At 38.7% G+C, this 24,201-nt stretch overlaps 1 protein-coding gene across 1 annotated transcript in view; it reads left to right on the top strand.

The window, feature by feature from the left end:
• The first annotated feature begins 7,276 nt into the window (after positions 1-7,276).
• Positions 7,277-24,201, top strand: part of LOC135733638 (anosmin-1) — a 65,043-nt gene continuing 48,118 nt past the window's right edge. Inside the window, exons 1-2 of the mRNA XM_065252419.2 lie at positions 7,277-7,494; positions 23,789-23,836. Of these exons, the coding sequence (XP_065108491.1) occupies positions 7,330-7,494; positions 23,789-23,836 (213 nt within the window). The 5' untranslated portion in view covers positions 7,277-7,329. The remainder of the gene's footprint in view (positions 7,495-23,788; positions 23,837-24,201) is intronic.

Genomic DNA, 24,201 nt, shown 5'->3' with positions numbered 1-24,201 from the left:
AAACTTTGTAAATGACGAGGTGCTACTTAACTTAAATCAACAGTATTTAAACTTGATGTAAAAACAGTAACATGACAGACGTTTGTCACATGACTTCAAAAGCAGCAATAGATTCAACAACTTGGTTTTGCAAGTCAATTCAACGTACTATTTTAAGTTTTGACTTGTGAAGAGTTGACATAACAAACAAACGTTGAGATTGTTAGGGTAGCATAAAACTATATGTTGATTTGACAACAATTATGCATACAGATACAAATGGTTATTTTTGTTAATTTACAAATGTTTGAGGGGTGGTTTCCCAGACAGGGATTCGTTTAAGCCAGGACTAGGCCTTAGTTTAATTAGGAAATATAACTAGTTTTAACAATCATGTTTTATTAAAAACATTACTTGTGTGCATTTTGAGGCAAAACAAAGGGCACTGATGTATTTCAAGATATGTCACTGCAAGTTGTTTTCAGTTTGAATAGCTCTCACGTTTATTTTAGTCTAGGACTAGTCTAATCCCTGTCCGGGGAAACCGCCCCTGAATGTCTGATTAAACATAGAGTTAAGATGTTAAATCCGAGCTCGTCCTCTAGGTGGAGCCTTCAAGTTTAGGAAAACAACACAGGCATGGACACGAGAGGAGAGGCTGTTTTATTGCATACATGACAGTGGGTTTAACATTTGGTTTTTTTCTGATGGTACTGATTGACAGATTGTCATCTCTTTATATCACACTTGATCTACTCTTCCCAGCAAATAAACTGCATTACAAATGGACTTACAACAATAGTTTTTGAATGTTGAATTGAATGTCATGCTCACTGAGGAATGTGTTTGTTCCTCTGTGCTGCGTTAAACAAACAGAATAAGTGCCCTACTTTAGTAGATGTACAGAATGAACTATTTGCTTTCCTTTTACATGACGTTGTGTTGTTTTTTTTCAGTCTATTATATGACTGCGGTGATGAATTAGACCCGGGCGTCTCTGTACAGGTGAGAAACAATGAGCCCACCTGCAGGTGAAGGTCACGTGATCAAAGGCTCTTCTGTCTAAATATGGGTGCTGGGAATCTGATGCCTGCAGATCGCTGAACCACACAAAAGAGTAAAGATAAGGGTGGGGTGGGGGAATTTCAGTACCGTAATCTAGACATGTTTAGTCTTCTGATTTTAAACTCTATTGTTTTTCTACAGGATAAAACAGTTTGACATATTTTCATGACATGAAGTCATTTCAACTTATCCGGGTTTACAGTGTGTGTGATGGTTTCGCTTCTCCAGAATGATAGTAGCAGTTTATGTTTAAACACAAAATATGAGGCCTAAATTATTGTTTAAATGTGAATGAAAAAATTCACTGACTTCAGTGAGATGAATTCCAGATGGTTAAAATGTCTGACAGCGAGTGAAGGGGGGATAGGTTAACCGTCGTGGAGAAGTTTAGGGAAAACCGCCACAGAAATGGGGTCAGCGTGGACATCAGGGTTTGATTTATGCCTTTTGAGGATTTCAAATATATGCTATGATTTTTTTCTACCATTCCTTCATTTGTTATGCACATGGCTGTTATTCCCAGACGTCATTTTTTTCCCAATTGACAATTTGCAGGTTATTGAAAATTATTGTGGTCTTAAAGGAAAAAAATACCAGGTTCAGCTCCACTTAACAGACACATTTAATACCGCTGATGTTGTTTTTGGTGTAAGGAAAACATACACAGTTTTTGTTCTGTTTATCTTTAACTATACTTTTGTCAGTAATTGGACTGATTTTAGGTCATAGGATGATGATGATGATGATGATGGTGTGAAATGCTTAAATGTTGAGTCAACATAACAACAAATGAATAAGTATCAAACATGAGAGTTTAGTACATAACTCTTGTGTTAATTCAGCAGACATTCTGACTCAAAACCAATAAATCTTCTGTTTGAAATGAGCTGTTTTAATCCGATCATCCAGCTTTAAGCAATACAACATGATTGGGGAGGATACAAGTTGGGTTAGAGAACAAGCACAATTTTTCCATTTGGTCTAAAATGTGTTTTTGTTATTATTTGTGAATTATGTTTGAACATTTCCTGTGCTCTAGTGCTTAATCCGTATGTGATTTTATACAGAATTAAGACTCAGATCCATTGGATTACCGCATTTCAAATGCATCCACCATTTGCTTAAACATGATATCTGCTTGTATTTGCCTATAGATGTCTGTTTCACAATGAGAAGAATTAACCTGGACCGACAGATCTTCTTCTGGATTTCTCCTCTGACTGCACCTGGCTCGGCTCTCGTTTATGTTTTAAGGTAAGGTGTTTTGCACCTCAAAAGAGTTTAAAATCATGATTTCAAGACTTTTTCATTATATAGAACTGGCTCATAAATGTCATTAGACAAACTACAAATGCTTATATTATTTCGAGATGTAAACAATAGCTGTCAGGTGGGCACCAGGGTCATTACTGGAGAAAGAAGCCAGATCTTCACCTTTGCTTATATAAACATTATTGTAACTTAAGTGTTCAGTTTTGGCAGAGCTGCAGCTGTGAGATGGTGAAGGTGCGAGTCCTTGGAGCAAGAGCATACGTTAAAGGGACATTTTAAAACCCTGGGGTTTTACACAGTCAAATACACATCTGTAAAAACAGACATTTATTTAGATATGTTTTATCTGCCTTTTTTACACAGAAGTGAAAAACCCTAACTCAAAACCAGATCTGTAAAGTCAACAGCTTTTGTGTCACCAACGCCACGGGTATGATGATGGAGAATGCATTTTTACATTCTATTGAATGGCATAAAATGATTTTCAATATTAAATTCATCATATTGATGCCCTACAGCAGGGGTGTCAAACATACAGCCTGCAGGCCCACGGAGGAGTCCAATCCGCCCTGCATGACGATTTATAAGGGTGGTTTCCTGAACAGGGATTATCTTAAACCAGAACTAGGCCTTAGTTTAATTAGGAAATATAACTAGTTTTAACAAACATGCCTTATTAAAAACATTTCTTGTGTGCATTTTGAGGCAAACAAAGGGCACTTGTGTATTTTAAGATATGACAGTGCAAGTGTTTTTCAGTTTGGACAGCTCTTACATTTATTTTAGTCTAGGACTAGTCTAATCCCTGTCTGGGAAACTGTCCCATACAGTTGATTAAATATTAAAGTCATATATTTAAAAATCCCTTTCAGACAGGATGTGTCAGTTGCGAGTGTCTAGTTAATTTTCAATAGAAGAGTGGCAAAAACACAGACAGTTTCACATGCGAAGCGTAGACTGCACACGGTGCTCGTGCATCCAAAAGTCCTCCCGTTTCCTCCGGCATGGCTCTTTGCAGCAGGTCAAGTGACGAGAAAAGTGGCAGCCGCACAACAATTTTGCCCAGTGCCAGTCCCAGATGCCAGAAGGCTTAATTATGATATGCGCATACTTAGCACATCACTTTCCTGCGTCATGTCACGTACTGCATGTTGTCCGAGTATATATCAGTAATTAAATAATCATTTAGCATAAATCTGCATGTTTGCAAATCATTAAATTTTTTTAGTCTTGTTCATATTAAACATAATAATCATTTTGATTTGGTAAAATGCTATTTAAATTATTTTGAGATCGAGGGGGCCTACTAGTGGTATGGGGGCCCTATGCAACTCGCGTAATTTGCGTATAGGAAGGATCGTCACCGTGCATAAAAAATGCCCATGAATCAGTTTCTGCCTTAACAAGCCATGATGGCCACATGCCATGAACTGCAGGTTCTAGTTTTGAAAAGGGTTTCTATGTTATTAATTGTTGTGGCTGGTCTGGACTCACACACAGAGGTCTAGAAATGAGAGTAGCACCAAAACTGGGGATCTGGTTGAAGAAATGTAAGGAAGCACGATTTAAAAGCATAATGCCTGTGTTTCATACTCCTGCCTGACGTTCGGAAAATGTAAAGAGCATTACCACCTAGGCGCCGCGCTCTAAGGTGTGCACGCCGTCTGCACCGTCGTCTCTTAAAGTTGGGTATAAAGGTGTCATTAGGTCTGCAGGAGACGTTGCGACCGCGCACCATTCACACTCCACTCAAAGTACACACCATAAATCCCCCAAACTCACCTCGACAACACATGGCTGCAATAAGCCAACAAATTAAGCCATTACAGACACGTTTAAGGTACACAGACATCCGTGTTTAAAGGGCTTTAAGAGTGGCCAGGGATCTCTCACGCACCGCCGCTACAAACCGAACAGCTGGGATGTGGCCTTCTTGGTCACACGGGGCATAGCAAATATGAAATGAATACAGGCTGTTGACCACACATGTTACTGAGAAAAACACAGGCGAAATGGAGTAAGAAGACCGTGACCAGATGTGTGTGGTCAACATCGCTCTGCCCTTGAAAATATAAGCGTATGAATTCAAGCAGCTCTTGGCCTCCGATCCTTCTCCGTGAGATAGATCTAGTCTGTTTAAGCCTGACTGCTTTTATTAGAGAGGTACGAGCTGAAATATTTGGCACGGGCAGCGGTTGGCCCAGGGCGAAGTGTTACGTTAGGCCAAATCTACTGATTATGAGCTCCAGAGTCTGTCTTGTGCTGTTCAGGAGGCAAAGCCATAAAAACTCATTAGAGCCGAATACTCCTTCTGCCGCTGTAACGGTGAGCGAGAGCAGAAGAGAGTGAAGTCATAACATTTTATAAACCCTTCCGGGAACTTTTTCAACTAGATTTTTTTTTAATGATGAGAACTTTGTTATCTCCGTTCCTGCGAGTTGTCAAGTTTTGAGAGACAGTGTTGCGTGATCTGTTTAATTACGCTTATAGTCATTTTTTCCGTGCTATGGTTACAGATGTTTGTAAAGTTAAATAATGCTAGACATGTTTAAATGCTTGTAAAGTTCAGTACATGGGAAGTTTCCACTACATGACGTGAATCTCAAGTGAGATTATTGCATATATAGTGAATGTTTATTTAAACTAAACCCTCTGTGTATAAAAACTCTTAATATAACCTTATACTCTCATATACACTGTAAATAATTGCAGCAGAAAGCCAATTAAAACAACTTGGTTTTGGCCTGTGATAAGTTGACATTACTTATAAAAACAAGTTGAAATTGTTTAACTTAATTTGTTAAGTTAAAGTAACAAACATAACAATGCAAAAATGCTGCATTTATTTTACAATGTAGTAACACTGCAGTTTAGTTCATAGGCCTGTTGATCATCACTAAAGTGAATGTTTAAAGATAATGTTTAAAGTGGTTCACTTTGTTTATCTGCTTATGAAAATAATATTGTAGGCTGCATTATTTTAGTCTTTAAATGTTTATTTTTTTAACAAAAATGAAAGAATGATTAAGAGATTAATTGTTAAGCTGTCAAAACTGAAATGACTTAAAGGCTTGTTTTCTCTAGTTCAAAAACTCTAGCTCAAAAGAAAAAGGTTTAGGACTTAAATCAGGATCATTTTTGTGTTTTTTTTCCTTCAAAGTAAACTTCCACTATCATCGTATATTTTTAATAGTTTCAACAAGTGAACACACACACACGCACACATGCACAAGCACACACACACACACACACACGCACGCACGCACGCACGCACGCACGCACACACACGTAATACACAGACATACATTATGAATTGAATAGATAAGATAAGAAGATAAACTGTGTGTGTTTTTATGGCAAGTTATAACATCTTTTTCATGTCATTTTGTTGCTTTTACTATTTGTACACTTTCATAAATTGTTTTGTGTTACCTAATTCTTTAACTTCTAAATACTGTTTTTAAGTTTATTTTGCTGTTTAATGACAGGATCCCATTGAGACAACTTATTCCAGAGATGTTCTGCAGATGTCTCTCTTAAGATACATTATGTTTGTTAAAATGTCCTAAAACAAGTTTGACAAAGAGTGTGACAACTAGCCCTGGTCTGACAGCAGTGTTTTAACATAAATATGATGTTTCCATGACCGTAGCCAGGGTTTGAAAATGAGTGAGGTCCAGGGAGGTTAAGAGTTAACAAATGTTATCCCAGGAGAAAAAAGTACACTAAGTACACTTAGTAAATGTACTATTTTGTGCACTACTTTTGTAGTTAATATACTAAAAATGTGTCTTTTAGATAAGATAAACTTAAGAACATCTTACGTTACTGTGCTTTTTTGACACACCATTTATTTCAATACACTAACTGTTTATATTAATACTGTTTACATAATACTAATAACTTTGTTTTTTTTATTTTTGTCAAAACATGTTCATTATTATGTTTTTTATTTTACATTATTATATAATTCCCTATTTATTAGATTACAATTTGTTAATACTTTACTGTTAGGGTGGATAATTTATTTATTTTCATGCAACAATGCTTATTATAAAATTATATTAATTGTTTTAATAAGCAATATTAGACAATATAAACAAGAACTTTGTTTAGGGCTCTTATGAATATTTTTAGCATGTCTTTGTTACATGCCAACTCCTACACTGAATGAAATAACATAGCCTCCCTTCTTCATGGCCAATGTTTACATGCTGTATTTGGCATATTTCATTTCAACCCAATTGTTTCTACATCTTTGTACCAGTATTATTTTCTACTGATGTTTTAGCGTTAAGCGTTTCTTACATACCCTATGACAAAAAGATTGTAAAAAAACAGGTCTTACCTAATGTGGTATCATGTCAGCAGTAACCTGCCCATGCTGAATGATGTGCCATTTGATTACCGTTTAGGTGCTGGTCACCCCGTGTTGCCAGACATTTGGGCGAAAACAAACAATATAAGCCCTAAAGAAAAAAAAATAAGTTCAGTCATTGTCTTTCAGAAATAAATCGCTAACACTAACCTGCACATTTTCATTTTATACATTTCCCAAAGTGTCACGTTCATTGCTAAAACATTAAACACTACGTATAACGAGGATTTTTCACAATGAGATCTGGCAACACTGCGAATGCTGCACCCGCGGTCGCCAGAGTCTGACACGGTGCTTCAGCCAATCTCGGTCATTTTACACTAAATCACTATATTGTTAACTCTTAGTTAACAATACGCGGATGCCAATGTGAGTCGTTTTAAATTACTAATTAGTCATTCAGAGAACTTGAATTTTATTTTTTAATATCAAAAAACTCTGGACTCCGGACCTCGCTGGCCTGCTACGGTCATGGCTGTTTCTTCTCCAGCATCTCTACCTGCGTCTAGAGAGGCGGGGCGAGCATCAAGCTCCTCCCCTCGCTCGCGCTGACGCCTCCCCCGGCTGCGTCAAACTTTTTGTCAGTCGCATCAGCAGAGGCAACACAGACAGCGCGTGAGCTCGCACCCTGAAAGATGTATCTGAAAAGCGCGTTCGTGTTGAGCCTCTGGATTATACTGAGCGTGACTGTGGACGCGAGGAAACCCGACGATCACTTCAGCGAAAGCGTTTACCGCGCGAGGTGTGCGTCGCGATGCCTCAGCCTGCACATTACGCGCATCTCTGCTGTGTTTAAACAGGTATGGGTTTATTTTCACTTTCTAATCCGTTTGCTAGGTCAAATTATTCATTCATTATTCATTCACTACACATTTGCATTAGAGTTATTACTTCTACTTAATTGTTACATGTAAAATTGATTGAACAGAAATTGTTGCGTCTGTAGATTTGACACTTATGTTCATCACTGTTTATATGTTTTATTAACATTCGGAGATTTTTAGTTGAATAGATTTGTTAATGAATCAGTTTGTTCATCTCGTCTGGTTTGGTTAGTAGCAGATCCACGAATGCTGAATGTTCATCTTTGAAACTGTTCCTGTGTCAGCGCTTGTTAAAGGAGATAAATAGACTGAGATCATTTACTGTATTGATAATCGAATGCATCAGAGACCATACACAGGTCTTATATAAAGAAAACATTATTAGAATTATTATATTTTTCATTATTATTATTATCATAATAATCTCCAGAGAGGAGAAGGTCTTATGTTGGATCTCATCCCTGAATCTGTTATAATTTCATGGGAAAGATGTTTTTCATATATGGAGTTTATTTCAGGAATTTGTTTATTCTCAAGAGTTGTTGTGTTTCAGTAGTTTCGTTACTATGATACAAATATGTTTTATCTTAACACAATACTTTTGCTGTAAAAATTCATGACAACATTTTAATTTAAATGAGCATAAATCAAAGTAAGGATGACAGAAATGCTATAAATAATGAAATGAAATGTTTTTGACAGTACACTAATGACAAGCAGATTTTTTGCAGAAAAGTCTTCAAAATAATTTATTGCTTAAAGGGATAGTTCACCCAAAAATTAAAATTCTGTAATCATTTTCTCATTCTCATGTTGTTGTAAACCTGTTTGAATTTCTTTTATCTGATGAACACTAAAGAAGATATTTTGCTAAATGATGGTAAGCACACAGTATATAGTGTCCATTGACTTCCATAGTAGGAAAAATGAATATTATGGAAGTATTGTGATAAATGATGAAGAAGATATTTTGATAAACGTTGATGATGATATTTTGAGAAAATGATGGTAAGCACACAGCTGCCATTGAATGACATCATATTTATTTTTCCTACTATGGAAGTCAATGGTAACAATCATATGTGTGCTTATCATCATTTATTAAAATATAAAATATCTTCTTTATCATTTATTACAATACTTCCATTACATTTATTTTTTCTACTATGGAAGTCAAAGGTTATTTTACTGTGTGCTTACCATCATTTATCAAAATATCTTCTTCATTGTTTATTAAAATATCTTCTTCATCATTTATCACAATACTTCCATAATATTTGTTTTCCCTACTATGGAAGTAATGGTTACCATCAGCTGTGTGTTTACCATCATTTATCAAAATATCTTCTTTTGTTTTCATCAGAATAAATGAACTCCTACAGGTTTACAACAACATGAGGATGAGAAAATGATGACAGAATATTCATTTTTTGAGTGAACTGTCCCTTTAAAATGGCAAAAAATAGTTTTATTTTAATCTAATGTTGACATGTTTCTGACAGGTTTGCTTTTGAAATCCAAGCTAATCCTTGAATCCCTCACATAGAAATACGTTTCTAAAAGCACACGATTCTATATGTATCTGTTTGAAAAGATATGCAGCCTTTGGCAAACATAAAGTGGAGCGAGAGTCCATATAGGGGAGGTCTCAACATCAAAAGAGAAATATGGAGAAGCTCTCTTTCTGAATCTCCATGGCTTTTGTCTCTAGAGGAAGTGCCGTGACAGGCTGAGCTTGATAAAGAGCTGGTCGAGCTGGCCGAGAAGCTCCAGGAATAGTAAGCGATTGTTGTCAGAGCTCCATAAAGACTGTCCAGAGGCCGTGTGTGTGTGCGTGTGTGTGTTCATGCTTCTTTCATGTGAAGATGGGAGGTCTGGTCAGCTGCAAAAACATCCACCCCCCAGCCCAAACTAGCCGGTTGACCAAATGCTAGTGTCACACTCCACAATGAACCTCTTACACCGGGTCAATTCCTGCTGGAGGTGAATACATTCCTATATAAAGAGATTTCATAGACACAAGTGGTGTTTGTGTTGACCGAAGCAGTCGAACGAGACTTTAAATGTACAGTCGGGTCTAAGTGGGATTTTATTTAGCTTAAACCATCTATACTTGGCTGGTCACTTCAGGTTCAAAGTCCACTGTTTGCTTTGTCAAGGAATTTTTAAAAGTGTTTTATATATATATATACTTATCTTTAGAAACGATAATCAATGCTGGCATTAAACCATCAATAATTTATTGTAAGGTCATTTGTGTCATGTGAGTTTGTTAACTGCATTGTATTGAAGATCAAATTTCTTGTTTTTCATTGAAATAGATCTATGAATGCATGTCAGATCAAGTTGGTATGAGATAGAACATCTGGTTTTGTTAAAGGTGCCATAGAATGTAAATCTGTCTTTATGTATTTATAGATGAATAATAAGAGTTGTGTACATGGTAATGACATACCGTGAGCCCCAAACACGATTGTTTCCTCCTTCTTACGTTACAGTCATGATTAGGGATGGGCACGAGTACTCGATTGCTCGAGTACTCGAACGTGGCATCGATGATCGATCACGAAAACGATGATCATGTGGGTTTATTTATTTATTTATTGTGGATATGGCGGCATTTGGGTGTCTGGTTAGCGTTACAAGCGCTTGTGGTACTAAAGACTGGGTCAGGAGATGCGTGTTTGACGTCGTGTCGAGCTACGCAGACCGACGTATGACATCAGTAGCATTACCATGTGTGATTAAAAAACAAACAGATAATTCCGCGTGACCGCGCATCAGCAACCCGCCGGTCCGCGTAATGCGCGGCAGCCGCGAGCCCGCGAAGCCGGTCACACCTCACATCACTGAGGCACTATGGTTTAATGATGTACACCCCCAACATTAAATTACACATTTAATTAAGTACAATGTTGTTACAATGCTAAAAATGAAGTTGTGACTGTTGAGTTAGTGTTATATGCTAGTTAATGTTATATGCTAGTTAATGTTATATGCTAGCGTTTAGTCTGAAGTTCTACTATTGACGTTACAGTTAGGTTTTGCAGGTCCATACTGAAAAAACACAAACTTACCACTCATAAACGTCCATTAACAATCTCCAAACAATTGATTATTCCTCAAAATCTGATACAGACTCAAACATAAGATCTGTTTACACACACACAGAGCTACTGAAGGAGAAACAGCCAATCAGAGCAGAGCTCAACATTACTATTCATCACCCTTTCAAATAAGGTAATAATAGGCCATTTCATTATAAAGACAAATCCTAGGGTTGTAAATGGACATGAAAAACTGACTCTGGATCATTTTTTCACTTAATAAAGCCACAAACCTTCTATCAGAGAACAATTTAACAGATTATTACAATGCATTCTTTGGCACCTTTAATGGTGCTCAACTGTGTGTTATCATTAAAGCCAAGAAATATTCAACTTCATGTAGGCAACTTATAAAGTTTATGTCCAAAATTGTGTGCCGAGAGAGGTTATCAAAACACACGGTTTACTGTCCAGTGAAATTACATGTGACATCTTTCTGGAGTTTTAATTTTTCTATTTAATGTCTAAATAGCATCAAAGAGGTATTTCTCTCCCCCATCCCATAATAGTCTGAATGGAAACACCCAGCTGTAAATTTAACGTCTGCGTCTGCACTGAAAGAGTGCCTGTGTTCGGCCGGGTGCTCTTGGAAAGCGTCTGCCGTGTGTGTGGAATTATTTATGTGTGAATGTATTAAGCCAAAGGTGTGTCAGAGAGGTCCTGCTAGTGCGTTTGACATCGTAAAAGTTATGATGTTTTAAATTAAACCCGTCGTTCTCTGCATTTGGCTCTTATAGTTAATGTGCCGAGCCCGAGGGAAGCGTGTTCTGATCCAAAGGAAAGACAAACATTGGAAAGCGGTTTTGCCATGTCCCTTTGTCACGGGCCTTTGATATGAAATAACTTGGAAGTGGAATTGAACCGCACCAGCAGCTTGTATGTGTATGTTTGTGCGTGCGTGCATGTGTGTGTGTGCATGTGTGTGTGTGTGTGTGCATGTGTGTTTTTGTGCATGTGTGTTTTTGTGCATGTGTATGCAGGCGTGCACATGTGTGTGCATGTGCATGTATGTGGTTTCTCAGTTATGACAGACATGAACGGAGTCGTGTGCTGATTGAAATATACTGAGACTTGATAATTGCTGTAATCAGATCATCTGTATCTGCTGGTACTATCATGTACCCCATGAAATCTTTTCTTAGTTTTAAAAGAAAGTTGTATTGAGCATGTCTGTGATGATGCTAATTGTGACAGAAAATAATTTACACTTTAATATAAAAAGAAAGCAAAGCATGGTGATATATAATGCACTTACAATGACAGGGACACCAATGTAAAAAAAGGCTATAGAAATGACAGTAACTTACAATAGATTTACATTTATGTTATACCACAGGGCTGTTGAATGCTGGATTCTGATTAGCTGAGAAATGTTCCATGGGTGTTGATTATTTTTTAATAACCGCTCACCTAACCATTAAAATATCTTAAAATAGACAAGGGAGCAATATTTTTGGCAACCGTGGTATATAAGCGGAATAACTGACTTTGAATTATTCGAAAATAATGCACACCCGCGCTCCGCTTCCTGTTGTGCAGCTTAACCACCTTGGGTGTGCATTATTTTCTTATAATTCAACGGCCTGTCATCAATTATTCCTTACTTATTTACTAGCAACAGTTTGTTCAAAGATAAATAAGCATTAAACATTAACAACAAATCCTTATCTTTACAGAATAAAACTATAAAATTACAGCCTTATAGAAAGCATTCTGGCAACCAAAATCTGAAAGAAAAAACTAAATAGCTGCAAGGCGTTTGTGTAGTATATGTTCAGCTATGTAGACGGCTATAAAAAGCCATTTGTTAGTCTGATTATAAAAGGTTTACTTACAAATGCCAAAGTGTAAACACTGTGGCTCTGTGGTGCTGTTAAAACATTACTGTGTCTGTCAAAGCGTCTAAACTCAAAACCAATACAGAGTTATTGTCTGAAGCAATGACACTGGATTATCTCTTAAGAAAACAACTTTAAGTTCAAATAATAGACTCTGAATCATTCCTTTAATGCAGGGGTTTTTAAACTGTGGGTCGGGGACTCGGGACCAGAGATGTATAGTAACGAAGTAGAACTACTTCACTACTGTACTTAAGTACTAAAAGACAGTATCTGTACTCTACTGAAGTATTATTTTTTTCTCCTACTTCCACTTTTACTTCAGTACATTTTTTCTTTGAGTTTAATACTTTTACTCCAATACATTTTTTATGTGCTGCATAGTTACTCGTTACTCTCAAATGTTACGAATCATGGTCACATGGTGGTCTGAACCAATTGGAGATAGTAAAGGGCAACCCCTCCCAACCTCTCACTCACAAATATGAGCCAGGTTGTTGACAAATGTGAAGCGAAGAGAGAACCAAAGTGCGCGAGAAAGACAGAGAGAGAGAGAATGCGCAAGAAAGGGCGAGTGTGCGCGAAAGAAGGAAACCTAAATTCAATGAAACACCTTGTACCTTTACCTATTACCATTTTATCGACTAATATTTCATTAATTCTGAATTCTCTATCGCCATATCAGTTAAATTAATCTGAATTATCTGAACATTCATGTCCTTGTACTCCTGCTACAGCCAAAGGAATTGTAAGTGTCCTTTAGCTTAAACATTTGAAATAATATAAACAATATTATATTCAAACTTTTGACTGTTTTCTTTAATAACTACATTACACAATACTTGTACTTTTACTTTCAGTACTTGAGTAGTATATTTTAAAATAAACTACTTGCAATACTTAAGTACAAAGCATGTTTAATACTTTAGTACTTCCACTTAAGTGCTGTGCTTAAAGAGCACTTCAACTTCTACTCAAGTCACTTTTTTGATAGAGCACTTGTACTTTTACTCAAGTCTGGGTCGCTAGTACTTTATACATCTCTGCTCGGGACTCACTTATGGCTCGCACAGTGGGATAAGGTGGGTCGTGCAAAGTCGCTTTGCTTTTGTGGTGAATGGCACAAAAAACTGTTTAGTCCAATTAATGACTAGCAATGACATTTTGATACCATAAATTAAGACATTTAAAGTTTTCAATTAAACAACTCAATTATAAAAAAGCAAAAAAATGAAAAGTTTGTCAACCATGCTCAATGGTCTTTATTCAAAAATATGAGCTTTACTTTTGTGCTCTTGAAACCTTAATATAAAAGTATTATTATTATTATTGGGTAGACGGTTTTTATTTTTCTCTGGTAATTAAAATGATGTCACACACGTCATTGTTAGATGACTAAAAACCACCATGTGACACCTGTGCATTCACATTCATGTCATTTGATCTTTTATAATTCATGAGTTCACTTGAATGACAAACTGTGTTATTTCTGCACCTTTGTCTTGTATAATAATGGTTGGGTTGTTTGAATGTTGGGTGTGTTATGAGACTTATCTTAACTACTGAGCAATAATAACTCTTTAAACAAGGAGTCTATCTGCCCGCGTCTCCTAAAATCCGTCTATGGCTTTGGGATCCCAGTTTTTTCATTGACCGTGACACTTTACAGCCGCTTTATCTCAGGAATGTGGCAGCTGTAGATGTTTTGCACCTTCTGTACGGTTGATAAGAAGTCTTTCCCTACTGAAAAATCCAGCTAAGACCAGGATAAGATGGTAGCTTGTTTTAGCTGGTTTAAGGTGGCAGTGGCTCATTTAAGATGGTCCTCCCAGCCTGGCAAAGCTGGTGGCTGATCTAGACAGAGCAGCGAAGTCCAGGTTGACCGGTTAAGTAATCAAAACACAGTTAAACAGCTAACACAGCTTAAACCAAGCTGTTTTTTTCCTGTTTGCTCATTTACCAGCATCATGTCCCAGTCCTCATCTGATCCTTTATTTTACCAGTAAAGATGTTTTTCGAATTGGATTAGGAATATAAAATAACTTCTAAATCTATAAACTCAAACAAATGCTGATATATAAGGAGTGTTATGATCATCAAACACCATAAGCATTGTGCGCTTCAGTATTAAAAGAGAATTGGAAAGATTGAAAATGATGGACGATGCTCTAGCTCGTTTCTGTACACAATGATGTCTGCCTAATGTGAGATGTATGAAACAACCTTAACCAAACAAGACATCTCTGAAACATAACTTATCATCATAGTTTGTGAAGCGTTCAGACCTCAGTGTTGTGTTAAACATTTGCACCAAAGCCTCAGTTTAAATATAAGACAGAGAAAGGAAACTTTCAGGAAAAAAAGTTGAATGCAAAGACATCAGCTGGGCCAAAAACACAGCTTACAAATACATACTGTGACTGATTTTACAAATGTGTAGTAGCTTTTTCTATATATGCATCTGTATAATTTACATCTGCTCCTCATGTGTAAGTGTAAAGCTGAGAGTATAGAGCTGATCTATAATGGACTCACTAGCTGGGCTTCCATCAAAACATCTTTTCAAAATGCGCAAAAAAAAGAAAAACAAAGAAATGCGAATTAGTTTCCATCAAATTTTTCAAGCCAATGACGGTGGTATTGGTAACCTAGTAACCAACAGTAAATAAAACTAGATAGGTACATTTCCTGAAGAAAATGTGAAGTGGTGCTTGCTGTGGCAAATGTCGGGGGACAATATATGATTATACTCCAAGCCAAAAGTAAAACAATTCAACCCACATGTCTCTACGATATTCTGATGCGAAGATATAAGGCTTTGTTTATTCGGTTGCTAGGGTACTGTATTTGGTTGCTAGGGAGAAAATTGGCATCCACTAGTGATTACACTCCGAGTCACGAGTCAAACGGTCAAACCCCCGTGTCTGTACGATGTTCTGATGTGGAGATATAAGGCTTTGTTTACTCTGTTGCTAGGGTACTGTATTTGGTTGCTAGGGAAAAAATTGGCATCCACTAGTAATTACACTCCGAGTCACGAGTCAAACGGTGCAGCCCCCGTGTCTCTACGATGTTCTGATGCGGAGATATAAGGGTTTGTTTATTCGGTTGCTAGGGTACTGTATTTGGTTGCTAGGGAGAAAATTGGCATCCACTGCTGATTACACTTCAAGTCACGAGTCAAACGGTCCAACCCCCGTGTCTCTACGATGTTCTGATGCGGATATATAAGGCTTTGTTTATTCGGTTGCTAGGGTACTGTATTTGGTTGCTATGGAAAAAATTGGTATCCCATAGTGATTACACTCTGAGTCACGAGTCAAACGGTCCAACCCCCGTGTCCCTACGATGTTCTGATGCGGAGATATAAGGCTTTGTTTACTCTGTTGCTAGGGTACTGTATTTGGTTGCTAGGGGAAAAAATGGCATCCCATAATGATTACACTCTGAGTCACGAGTCAAACGGTCCAACCCCCGTGTCTCTATGATGTTCTGATGCTGAGATATAAGGCTTTGTTTACTCTGTTGCTAGGGTACTGTATTTGGTTGCTAGGGAAAAAATTGGCATCCCATAGTGATTACACACTGAATCACGAGTCAAATGGTCCAACCCCCGTGTCTCTATGATGTTCTGATGCTGAGATATAAGGCTTTGTTTACTCTGTTGCTAGGGTACTGTATTTGGTTGCTAGGGGAAAAAATGGCATCCCATAATGATTACACTCTGAGTCACGAGTCAAACGGTCCAACCCCTGTGTCTCTACGATGTTCTGATGCGGAGATATAAGGCTTTGTTTACTCTGTTGCTAGGGTACTGTATTTGGTTGCTAGGGAAAACATTGGCATCCCATAATGATTACACTCTGAGTCACGAGTCAAACGGTCCAACCCCCGTGTCTCTACGATGTTCTGATGCGGAGATATAAGGCTTTTTTTTTCGGTTGCTAGGGTACTGTATTTGGTTGCTATGGAAAAAATTGGTATCCCATAGTGATTACACTCTGAGTCACGAGTCAAACGGTCCAACCCCGGTGTCTCTATGATGTTCTGATGCTGAGATATAAGGCTTTGTTTACTCTGTTGCTAGGGTACTGTATTTGGTTGCTAGGGAAAAAATTGGCATCCCATAGTGATTACACACTGAATCACGAGTCAAATGGTCCAACCCCCGTGTCTCTACGATGGTCTGATGCTGAGATATAAGGCTTTGTTTACTCTGTTGCTAGGGTACTGTATTTGGTTGCTAGGGAAAAAATTGGCATCCCATAGTGATAACACTCTGAGTCACGAGTCAAACGGTCCAACCCCCGTGTCTCTACGATGTTCTGATGCGGAGATATAAGGCTTTGTTTACTCTGTTGCTAGGGTACTGTATTTGGTTGCTAGGGAAAAATTTGGCATCGCATAGTGATTACACACTGAGTCACGAGTCAAACGGTCAAACCCCCGTGTCTCTACGATGTTCTGATGCGGAGATATAAGGCTTTGTTTACTCTGTTGCTAGGGTACTGTATTTGGTTGCTAGGGAAAAAATTGGCATCCCATAGTGATTACACTCTGAGTCATGAGTCAAACGGTCCAACCCCCGTGTCTCTACGATGTTCTGATGCTGAGATATAAGGCTTTGTTTACTCTGTTGCTAGGGTACTGTATTTGGTTGCTAGGGGCGGGGCTTGGGAGTGGCCAATGATGTGACCAGTTGCTACACTCTGAGTCACAAGTAAAACGGTCCAACCCCCGTGTTTCTACGATGTTCTGATGCGAAGATATAAAGCTTTGTTTACTCTGTTGCTAGGGTACTGTATTTGGTTGCTAGGGGCGGGGCTTGGGAGTGGCCAATGATGTGACCAGTTGCTACACTCCGAGTCCCAAGTAAAACGGTCCAACCCCCGTTTTTCTACGATGTTCTGATGCGAAGATATAAGGCTTTGTTTACTCTGTTGCTAGGGTGCTCACATTTGGTTGCTAGGGGCGTGGCTTGGGAGTGGCCAATGATGTGGCCAGTGATTACCCTCCGAGTCACGAGTAAAACGATCCAACCCCCGTTATTCTACGATGTTCTGATGCCTAGATAAAACTGTTTGAATTTTATGTTGCTAGGGTGCTTAAAAGTGGTTGCTAGGGGCGTGGCTTAATAGCTCTGGGACTATCCTGATAAATTGATTGGATGTCTGAGTAAAATGAGCCCACCCCCATGTCTCTACGACATTGTAAAGCGAAGATATTCCATCTGGAACTTTTTTATTCCCTTATATGGGCATGTTTCCTGCCCCATTATAAGTCAATGGGAAATTTCGGGTGCCTCTTACACCCCAGGGGTACAACTAACACCCCAATGTGATGTATGTTCTTACAGAGCCTACCACCATCTTCAAATGTTATAACCCACATGTTTCTACCAAATCCTCGAGCGGAGCTATGACCCGTCAAAGTTCGGCCCAATGTTAAGTCAATGGGATTTTTCGGGTGGTTTTTCGCCCCCCTTTCGGAAATCCTGCACCCGATCTCTTATAAAAGTCATAGCACACCTCTCCTCAATAATCCGGTCAATTTGAGCCCTCTTTCGTGTGTCTACGACAAACCGTGTGGGACGAGTTACGCGCCGAAAAAGTGTGCAGACATAAGAATAATAAGATACTAGATAGGTACATTTCCTGAAGAAAATGTGAAGTGGTGCTTGCCGTGGCAAAATTCTCGGGACAATATATGATTATACTCCAACCCAAAAGTAAAACGTTCCAACCCACTATCCACTAGTGATTACACTCAGAGTCACGAGTTAAACGGTCCAACCCCCGTGTCTCTACGATGTTCTGATGCGGAGATATAAGGCTTTGTTTACACTGTTGCTAGGGTACTGTATTTGGTTGCTAGGGAAAAAATTGGCATCCACTGGTGATTACACTCTAAGTCACAAGTCAAACGGTCCAACCCCCGTGTCTCTACGATGTTCTGATGCGGAGATATAAGGGTTTGTTTACACTGTTGCTAGGGTACTGTATTTGGTTGCTAGGGAAAAAATTGGCATCCACTAGTGATTACATGCCGAGTCACGAGTAAAACGGTCCAACCCCCGTGTCTCTACGATGTTCTGATGCAGAGATATAAGGCTTTGTTTACACTGTTGCTAGGGTACTGTATTTGGTTGCTAGGGAAAAAAATTGGCATCCACTAGTGATTACATGCCGAGTCACGAGTAAAACGGTCCAACCCCCGTGTCTCTACGATGTTCTGATGCTGAGTTATAAGGCTTTGTTTACACTGTTGCTAGGGTACTGTATTTGGTTGCTAGGGAAAAAATTGGCATCCACTAGTGATTACACTCTGATTCACGAGTCAAACGGTCCAACCCCCGTGTCTCTACGATGTTCTGATGCGGAGATATAAGGCTTTGTTTACTCTGTTGCTAGGGTACTGTATTTGGTTGCTAGGGAAAAAAATGGCATCCCATAATGATTACACTCTGAGTCACGAGTCAAACGGTCCAACCCCCGTGTCTCTACGATGTTCTGATGCGGAGATATAAGGCTTTGTTTACTCTGTTGCTAGGGTACTGTATTTGGTTGCTAGGGAAAAATTGGCATCCCATAATGATTACACTCTGAGTCACGAGTCAAACGGTCCAACCCCCGTGTCTCTACGATGTTCTGATGCGGAGATATAAGGTTTTGTTTACTCTGTTGCTAGGGTACTGTATTTGGTTGCTAGGGAAAAAATTGGCATCCCATAATGATTACACTCTGAGTCACAAGTCAAACGGTCCAACCCCCGTGTCTCTACGATGTTCTGATGCGGAGATATAAGGTTTTGTTTACTCTGTTGCTAGGGTACTGTATTTGGTTGCTAGGGAAAAAATTGGCATCCCATAATGATTACACTCCGAGTCACGAGTCAAACGGTCCAACCCCCGTGTCTCTACGATGTTCTGATGCGGAGATATAAGGCTTTGTTTACTCTGTTGCTAGGGTACTGTATTTGGTTGCTAGGGAAAAAATTGGCATCCCATAATGATTACACTCTGAGTCACTAGTCAAACGGTCCAACCCCCGTGTCTCTACGATGTTCTGGTGCGGAGATATAAGGCTTTGTTTACTCTGTTGCTAGGGTACTGTATTTGGTTGCTAGGGAAAAAAATGGCATCCCATAATGATTACACTCCGAGTCACAAGTCAAAAGGTCCAACCCCCGTGTCTCTACGATGTTCTGATGCGGAGATATAAGGCTTTGTTTACTCTGTTGCTAGGGTACTGTATTTGGTTGCTAGGGAAAAAATTGGCATCCCATAATGATTACACTCTGAGTCACTAGTCAAACGGTCCAACCCCCGTGTCTCTACGATGTTCTGGTGCGGAGATATAAGGCTTTGTTTACTCTGTTGCTAGGGTACTGTATTTGGTTGCTAGGGAAAAAAATGGCATCCCATAATGATTACACTCCGAGTCACAAGTCAAAAGGTCCAACCCCCGTGTCTCTACGATGTTCTGATGCGGAGATATAAGGCTTTGTTTACTCTGTTGCTAGGGTACTGTATTTGGTTGCTAGGGAAAAAATTGGCATCCCATAATGATTACACTCTGAGTCACTAGTCAAACGGTCCAACCCCCGTGTCTCTACGATGTTCTGGTGCGGAGATATAAGGCTTTAGGTGCGTTCCATTCGACCGTAAGTGGACTGCGAAGTGGACTTCACAGGGTATTCCGCCATCTTAAGTGAGATTCCAATCCGAAGGGAGCGAACATGTTCAGTTCGAAGGGCACTGCGCACGGCATAGGGAATCAGGGAACATCGATACATCACTTCACCGGAAGTGGAGAGCGATAATCACCCAACTGTCATTGCGCGCATCACGTGATCACCCGTCGGAACGGTCAGACCGCTATGCAATTATATGACAAGCGTTTAAAAACACATATATACACATAGTTAACCAAAGTTTAAAGTTTACTTTCATATTTGCATGACAGTTACAGCAGGGCTTCAATTCTGTTAATAGTCAAGTAATAGCAGCAATAGTCAATTAAAGTGTATAATAAACATACGTTTTTCATTACGTAGTACTCAATGTTTTTTTTATTGTATAGTGTACATATTTGAAATGTGATCGTAAATAAAAATTAAAATATGAATGTAGTCCTATATATATTTATGTTATATCAATCTGTGCGACCCCGTCGTTGACTTTCTTTGATGACGTTTGCAGGCCGTTCCAAATGAGCGGTTATTGTCCGTGAAGTCCACTTCAACTGATATACCGTGCTCAGGGAGTAGGGAGCAGTGAACACTCCGCAGGGACCCTGTCGAATGGAACGCACCTTTTGTTTACTCTGTTGCTAGGGTACTGTATTTGGTTGCTAGGGAAAAAATTGGCATCCCATAATGATTACACTCTGAGTCACTAGTCAAACGGTCCAACCCCCGTGTCTCTACGATGTTCTGGTGCGGAGATATAAGGCTTTGTTTACTCTGTTGCTAGGGTACTGTATTTGGTTGCTAGGGAAAAAATTGGCATCCCATAATGATTACACTCTGAGTCACTAGTCAAACGGTCCAACCCCCGTGTCTCTACGATGTTCTGGTGCGGAGATATAAGGCTTTGTTTACTCTGTTGCTAGGGTACTGTATTTGGTTGCTAGGGAAAAAATTGGCATCCCATAATGATTACACTCTGAGTCATGAGTAAAACGGTCCAACCCCCGTGTCTCTACGACATTGTAAAGCGAAGATATCCCATCTGGAACTTTTTTATTCCCTTATATGGGCATGTTTCCTGCCCCATTATAAGTCAATGGGAATTTTCGGGTGCCTCTTACACCCCAGGGGTACAACTTACACCCCAATGTCATGTATGTTCTTACATAGCCTACCACCCTCTTCAAATAATGTAACCCACATGTTTCTATGAAATCCTCACTCGTACCTATGACGCGTCAAAATTTTTCCAATGTTAAGTCTATGGGATTTTGCCCCATTGACTTTTCATTGGGCATTTTTGGGCACCTCTTACACCCCAGGGGTACAACTTACACCCCATTGTGATCCATGTTGTTACAGAGTCTACCACCCTCTTCAAATGTTGTAACCCACATGTTTCTATAAAATCCTTGAGCGGAGCTATGACTCGTCAAAGTTGGGCGCAATGTTAAGTCAATGGGATTTTTCGGGTGGTTTTTCGCCCCCCTTTCGGAAATCCTGCACCCGATCCCTTATAAAAGTCATAGCAGACGTGTCCTCAATAAGCCGGTCATTTTGAGCCCTGTTTTATTGGTCTACGACAAACCGTGTGGGACGAGTTACGCGCCGAAAAAGTGTCCAGATATAAGAATAATAAATAAAGATATAAATAAATAATAAGTATGAGCAATAGTAATAGTGATGCCTTGCATAAATGCAAGCACCACTAACAAGGAATGCTTAGGAAATTGAGACAGGACTGCATTTAGTTACAATTGGGCAAGTTATAATTTTACTAGCAGTGCAGCTTGTAATTGCCAAACTAAATGTTGTGCACAGAAGAAGAAATGCAAAATTGTTGATGCAGGCAAGAGCAGCAAGGGCGTCGAGACCCACATGTGGGAAAGACAACGTCATCTGATACAGTTAGACGATCAGTCACGTGGGTTTAATGTTGGACATGAATTTATTCAGCAAATGCATTTCTATTCACAATGACTCTTTTTTGCATAAATCCATGAAAACATTTTTTGCGAATTAACGGATTTTTATTCACATTTTGCCATTTCCATCACTCGTTCCTTATGCGATACTTCAAAATGCGCATAAAATCAGTGTGATGGAAACCCATCTACTGAGTTCAGTGATGATGATGATGATGATGAAGAAGAATAGCAGTCTTCTATGGGGATGCTGACAGGGTTATGGAAATGACTCTGTGTGATGTTGCTTTAAGCAGAAATGTTTATGCAATTTGGGAATGGAGGCTGTGCTGTATTCTAAATATAATCATGACTGAATCAGATCATTTAATATAATCACAACTTTATTATTTTTACTTTAGTGATATGTAAACAAGTTGATGAAGAGGTGTGTATCTTCGTACCTGTTACTATAAAAGGGAAGTCATTTAATCTTTATTAAATATTTCTTTAATAACAACAACCCGTCTGCACCATGGTACAAAATGAACTGTGAGATTACAGTGGTTAAATGTCTCTTGTAAAGAAGTAAAATAAGGTTAAGTTAAGAGTGTTTACAGTCTGATCTTCTTAAATAAACCCATAACCAGACAATTCGAACCCCTTCGCTTTCTTTTTAAGAACGATTTGTGTTTGAATTAGAAACTGTGGATGCTGTCTTGTCTTCCTCTCTTTGACCATTAACATTGACATCAAATGCACAACACCCTGTGGTACTGCATGGCAAATGAAGTCCTTTAATGATACGTTTTTTTCCCAAGGTTTCTCTGGGAATTTCCACTGGATTACATTGTTCCAGAAGCCTTTGAACTTGACATTGAACTTAAGCAGACTTTTGGTCTTTCCTAGACCCGTAAAGTTTAGCCGTTCAAATACTCCAAAGTCCCTTCTTGGAAATTGAAACAAAGGTCCATTTTATATTTTTTAATTTGAAACGGTTGTTAATGGAGTATTTGGATGGGTCCTTCAAGCATCTTTCTCTACTAAAAGCAATCTGTCAGTTCTCATTGTGATGTTTGCACATTAATGAAGGCCAAAACTGTAACTCGTGGGCTCTGTGCTAAAACCTAGTAAGCTGTCTAAATATGGTGCTTTTCCATTGCATAGTACCCCACGGGTCGGGTCAGCTCCGCTCCGCTCACTTTTGTGGGCTTTTACACTGGGTACAGTACTGTACTTAGTATCCAATACTTTTTTAAGGACCACGTCAGTTGGGGTTTCAAGTGAGCTGAGAAACTGTCAGAGCAGAGGTAGTGATTAACATGATGTGCAAACATTTATTTGTGGTGGTCAATTTTTGATTTTGTGGCAACTGACAAATAAATGAATGAATGAATGGGAAACATTGCATTCCAACGATGCTCGCTCCCACATTTTGTATGAAATTTAGCGACACATGTAATCCCTCCCACTCTGAACTGATATTAAACTCAATGGAAGAGCTATCTGAACCAACGTAAAGTGAGCTGACATGACCTGACCCGTGTGGGGTACTATGCAATGGAAAAGCGCCAATAGGCAATGCCAAACCGTGTTGAAAAAGTTCTGTGTAAATAAAAAAAATACTATTTTACCTTGTTTTTGAGTATATTTGAGTCCCAATAAATGTTTCTGTTTACCTCAGGTAAACCATTGTTTCATGATGTGATGTTGTTTCTTTTTCTGTTCACAGAGTAATGGATCGTTGGTTTGGTGTCAGAATCACAAGCAATGCTCAAAGGTAAAACTCATTCATGTTTCTCCTAAACTCTCAGATGTGAATTGGTCATTTAAAGGGGACATGTCATGAAAATCATGGATGACTTTTTTCATGTTTAAGTGCTATATTTGTGTCCCTAGTGCTTCTATCAACATAGAAAATGTGAAAAAGATCAACCCAGTATCTTAGTTTTGCACTGTAAAAAATAAATTGTTAGCTCAATGAATAATTTTTTAGTAACTAGTTCCACAGAAATTTTACGTTCACTCAATTTCTGTCACCAAAGTGTTACCTGGATTGATGTTTTTTAGTTGGCCCAAATTTGGCTCAAATATAAAAAAGTATGTTGGCTCAATTAGCTTTATAGTTCATTCAACTAAAATGTT

This window comes from Paramisgurnus dabryanus, chromosome 15 (assembly GCF_030506205.2).
Source record: "Paramisgurnus dabryanus chromosome 15, PD_genome_1.1, whole genome shotgun sequence".
Classification (NCBI taxonomy): domain Eukaryota; kingdom Metazoa; phylum Chordata; class Actinopteri; order Cypriniformes; family Cobitidae; genus Paramisgurnus; species Paramisgurnus dabryanus.
This window is presented reverse-complemented; position numbering and strand designations above follow the sequence as displayed.